At 36.9% G+C, this 4,574-nt stretch overlaps 1 protein-coding gene across 1 annotated transcript; it reads right to left on the bottom strand.

Annotated features, from left to right (window-relative positions):
• Window positions 1-1,390: 1,390 nt before the first annotated feature.
• Window positions 1,391-2,639, bottom strand: LOC117619544 (F-box/kelch-repeat protein SKIP25-like). The gene has a single exon (XM_034349522.1). It carries the CDS (start codon window positions 2,604-2,606, stop codon window positions 1,458-1,460), a length of 1,149 nt encoding a protein of 382 aa, XP_034205413.1. The 5' UTR covers window positions 2,607-2,639; the 3' UTR covers window positions 1,391-1,457.
• Window positions 2,640-4,574: the final 1,935 nt, after the last annotated feature.

Genomic DNA, 4,574 nt, shown 5'->3' with positions numbered 1-4,574 from the left:
TAAGGGCCTATATTGGAACGCAGTATCATTTGACTATTCAATCAAATTACTAATATCACTTGAATCACTTGAATTCGATATCATTTGACTATTAAATTAAATTACTGAGATTTTAGTACTTATTGAAATATCGTGTTCATTGATTTTATAGGACACAATTAGATGTCTAAATGGTTTCCAATTTGTCTAATTTTTTTTTGCAAAGATGATCTATAAATGAAGACTTAAAAAATAGATAGTTTGGATCGTTGAAAAAAATTCGTAGTAGACCCTAAAGAGTGTCCCTTAAATAAATTATTTGAGGGATCCCTCAATAGAAAAGGAATGTATATATATATTCTCCTATGAGGACGCCCTGACGTTATTACTGTGTGGATGCCATGTATTTTCTACTACTCTACTCCTTCCTATTTTCTTCTATATTTACAATAGCGTCCATATAGTAATAAGTACATTCGCATAGGAGAATTTATGTGTATATATAACTTTGAAGTGCTTTAAACGGTGGTCCTCCTTCCCCTGCATAAAGCCATTGAGAATATAAATCACTCGCTTGCTGTTTATTTTATGTGATCTTCAAAAAAAGCGAGTTAATTGCCAATACCATGAACAAAGACCAAAGTTTTCTGACGAGGTTTCAAAGAACCTTTTTGGGTCAATAGGGTTCACAGGACAGAACTTTATAGCTAAAGGTTGGCAATATTAAATTTGTAAAGGTAGATGTTGTTGGAGTGGTTGTAACTTATAATTCGTATTTTCTTACTTTACAAGTTTGGTTTAGTGTTTTATTTTTATTTTTATATAACTAATATTGGTATAGGGATAAATATTCTTAATCATTTAATTAGAAATATAAATGCTCTTAATCGCTTGATTATAACAACCTTAGGTTTGGTCAAGCTTATTTCGAGGAAAAACAAAGAGATAATTTTTCTTTTTTGGGCCTTTGCTCTCACTTGCTTTCATGCATGTGATCTTATCTCAATTTTTTTTGGTCGGATGGTGACCTTATCTCTTGTCTTCTTGAAATGCTGGTTTCGAAATTGTAGATTGGTTTGTTCTCCACCTGTATTACGAATAGGGTAAAACTGCTTCTTCTCTTTTCTTTTTCTTTTTAAGAAAAAGAAAAGTCATAGAGATTAATATAGAACAGTTATTCAGGCTTGCCAAATAAACATTGAAATTGTTTGTCTTATGAAACGGCCGGTGACCCATGTCGTTTTTCTAAATTGCTTTGTTATCTAGTTAAGAGACTCAGAATCACTCTTTTTTGTTAAATTATTGGAGGGAATTGAACTTAACATAATCCATGTAGAAAACGTCATTGGACTTTGGTTGATTGATGATCAAATGTATTTGATTTCTACATGTAATTGTTCTTTTCTTTATTTCATTTCGTAGGAACTATAACAAAAACTAGTCATATATAATATGAATCATGAAGAGCAATTACAAAATTAATCCAGCCTACACATCCTAGGTAATATGTGTACCGCCACAACTTCCAACATCGGCGGCGGCTCCACCACCCAAATCCTTGGCAGCGGCGCCACGACATCCACCACCACAATCCTATTCCCGTTAGCACAAACCACACAAACTCTCCCCCTCCCGGCACAAACTTGCTCAGCCTCCTTCAACACTACCGAGTCCATCACCACTTCCCAACAATCATTTTCATCAACATATTTGCTCAACACTCCTTTACTCTCATCCACCACATACATCGCATCATGGTCATGATGATCATCATCATCATTGATGGATGTAGCAGTTGGTCCATTCCATCCACCAAGCATGCCTTGAGGCATGTCTTGCCACGTGTCCGTTTCGACATCATAAACAGCCCCTTCCTTGATAGCATTGCCCTTCACATTCACCATCCAAAGCTTCCCTCTATACCCAATTGCCTCCACAGCCTCCCTGCTAAACCTCCCATCTTTAAGCCCTGCCTTCTTAACCCATGATGCAGAAACCTCCTTCCCCTTCATGTCCCACTCTTCCATCGACCTCGCAACGTCCCCTCTGTAAGTTGTCCCCATCCCACTCGCCACATACACTTTGCCCCCCACAGTTCCGGCAGCACAAAAACGGCGCGGCTTGGGCAGCGGGGGGCCGAAGGACCACTGCTTGGACAGTGGTTGGAACACAAGAGGACGAGGCAGCGCGGGTGTGAATTGGGGGGTGGTGGCGGCGACGAGGACAAGGCAGCCGGAGACGGACAACGTCTGGATGGGGAGTTTTCGAGAGAGGAAGGCCGGGTGGCGGTGGAGGAGGTGGAGAGGAGGGTCGGAGGGAGGAGAAGGGAGAGATGTCCACGTGTTTGATATTGGGTCTAGTGAGGAGAACTGAATGGGGGAATTGGGGCTGTGATCAGGTGGAGGAGAGAGAAGAGCGTAGAGAGAGAAAAAAGGAGTGAAGGAAGGAGAGTAGATTAGGCGCCTCCATGAGTGGCAAACAGAGAAGAGAATGGAAGGGTTGATTTTTGCAAGGCAGAGCTGTGCAAGGTGGTTTGGTAAGCCTGACAACAGCGAAGTCTCATTGGAAGAGGTTTGAGTTTGATTGTGTTTTTCGTGTTTTGGTTTTGGTATGGCTTCTTGATCCATTGAGATTCATTCAAGCATTATTGTTTGGTGTGAGATGAGAAAGTTTCGGTGTTTTTTTCAGTTCTCTGGTATGTTTATATAGACATGGGTATTTGGAATGCGTCTTGTTTCCTTGTTATATCTATCCTCGTGTGAGTTCATAAGCATCACTTTATAGGGATCACTATAGGGATCACGTGTGCAAATTGCTCCCTGGACTTTTGGTGCCGTTTGGTTGCCCAGTAGCCAAAGATGACAATAGCAATTAATGCACCTGTATATTGTATTTAAACTTTTTGGATAAGAAAAAAAAAAGGTTTTAACTACAGTGTTACTATTTCAACCACATGTGGTACAAATAACATTATGGTCGCTCCAACATGATCGTTTTCACATTATAAAGTATGAGTCTCTACGACTTTTGGCACACATGATAATACATTTAAGTTCTATTTTAGATGGGGTATTCAAAAGAAAATATTCCGATTTGACAACAAAATTAAATTTACTAAAGAAAAACTAGAAAATATTATATTGAATGTATTGGAAATGGATTTGAAATCCATTTGTTTTCTTCATTTCCTTTTTATTCAAATTTTGGCATACAAATCTTAGCATACATGAATGATAGTAATCTAAACAAATAATTTAACGCTATATTGCCATCTAAATCTCTAAATTTGGAAATACTCCATTCAAATGAACCTTATATATTCGCTTATGTTTATAAATAAATAAATAAAAGTCTATCGCATACGCTCCCATAGAGAAACTAACAATTGTGAGTAAAAGAATATTTTTAGAAGCATCCATCTTTTTGTGTTTATTTATATCAATGGGGAAGGTGATTCTCCCCACCAAAATTAAAATATTCGGCTGGATAATTAAGCACAATCACATCTAAAAGTCTAGAAACAAAACAAAGTCAACATGAACTAGCTTGATCCACGTAAGCCCTCAGTCTCCTGACTTCAAGCAAAAAGTTTTGAATAGATTTTAGCTGAAAAAGATAGCAAAGCTATAAATTTCGTGTGTATTTGCTTTACTTTGGTGTGTGCTTTTATTCTTATCTGGATTATGTGTGTGGATTGCGTAATTTATTAAAAATAAGGTCTTGGAGTATTTTTACACAACATGATAAATATACAAAATTGTATGGAGAGTACTAGAAACAATAAAGACAAGGAGCTCATTATCAAACTTTCTAAAGGGTTCACGAACCAAGAGCCCTGTAAAAGCTACTTGCGTCACTCTCCACCAAAAGGATGAAATCAATGGATATGGGGCTAGGCCGATTTGGATCGATTAATTAGCCATTTTGTTTATGGATTAACTAATCAAACGTTACCAATTAAATTTAGCTCAGTAGGAAAGAGCCTTGATTTGCAGATCAGTGGTCTCAAGTTCGAACCATCATGGCACCTTAATAGTGTATGTATGTGAAATTCCCTCCCTTATAATTTAGACCATCGCTCGTATCAATGAATAAAAAAACTAATCAACCGTTATTAAGAATATCATTTTGGATTAAAACTAGGGGAGAATTTGAACAAAGGCATATCACTATTGGGCGGTTTGGTTATGATGGTTTAGGAGCGAGGGGGATTCGTGTTTAGTGGTTTAGCTCAATTACCATACAAAGTCATAACATTTTTTAGTTTCATTTTCTAGAACTTGCTTTCACACACTTTCAGTCATGTGAAATGAGAACAATTTATACTTGAAAGTTGAAACAAACACATCAATTATTTCTTTGTATAATTGGAAAACAATACATGGTTACACTGCTGTTTGGAGTTGTTGAGATCGGCTCACACGGTCACTTAAAAACTTTAATAAGTTTCTTTAACTCAATGGAAACTCCATTTGGACCACTGAAAGAGAAATAGCGGGTGCATATTGTTGGATGAACAACAATCAGTATTACATTAATATTTTAATTTAATAATTAAATTAAATAACAAATTAAATAAAGCAATAAAATAAATA

Source organism: Prunus dulcis, chromosome 2, assembly GCF_902201215.1.
Source record: "Prunus dulcis chromosome 2, ALMONDv2, whole genome shotgun sequence".
NCBI classification, from domain to species: domain Eukaryota; kingdom Viridiplantae; phylum Streptophyta; class Magnoliopsida; order Rosales; family Rosaceae; genus Prunus; species Prunus dulcis.
Note: the sequence above shows the minus strand (reverse complement) of the source record. Positions and strands in the feature narration are given on the sequence as shown.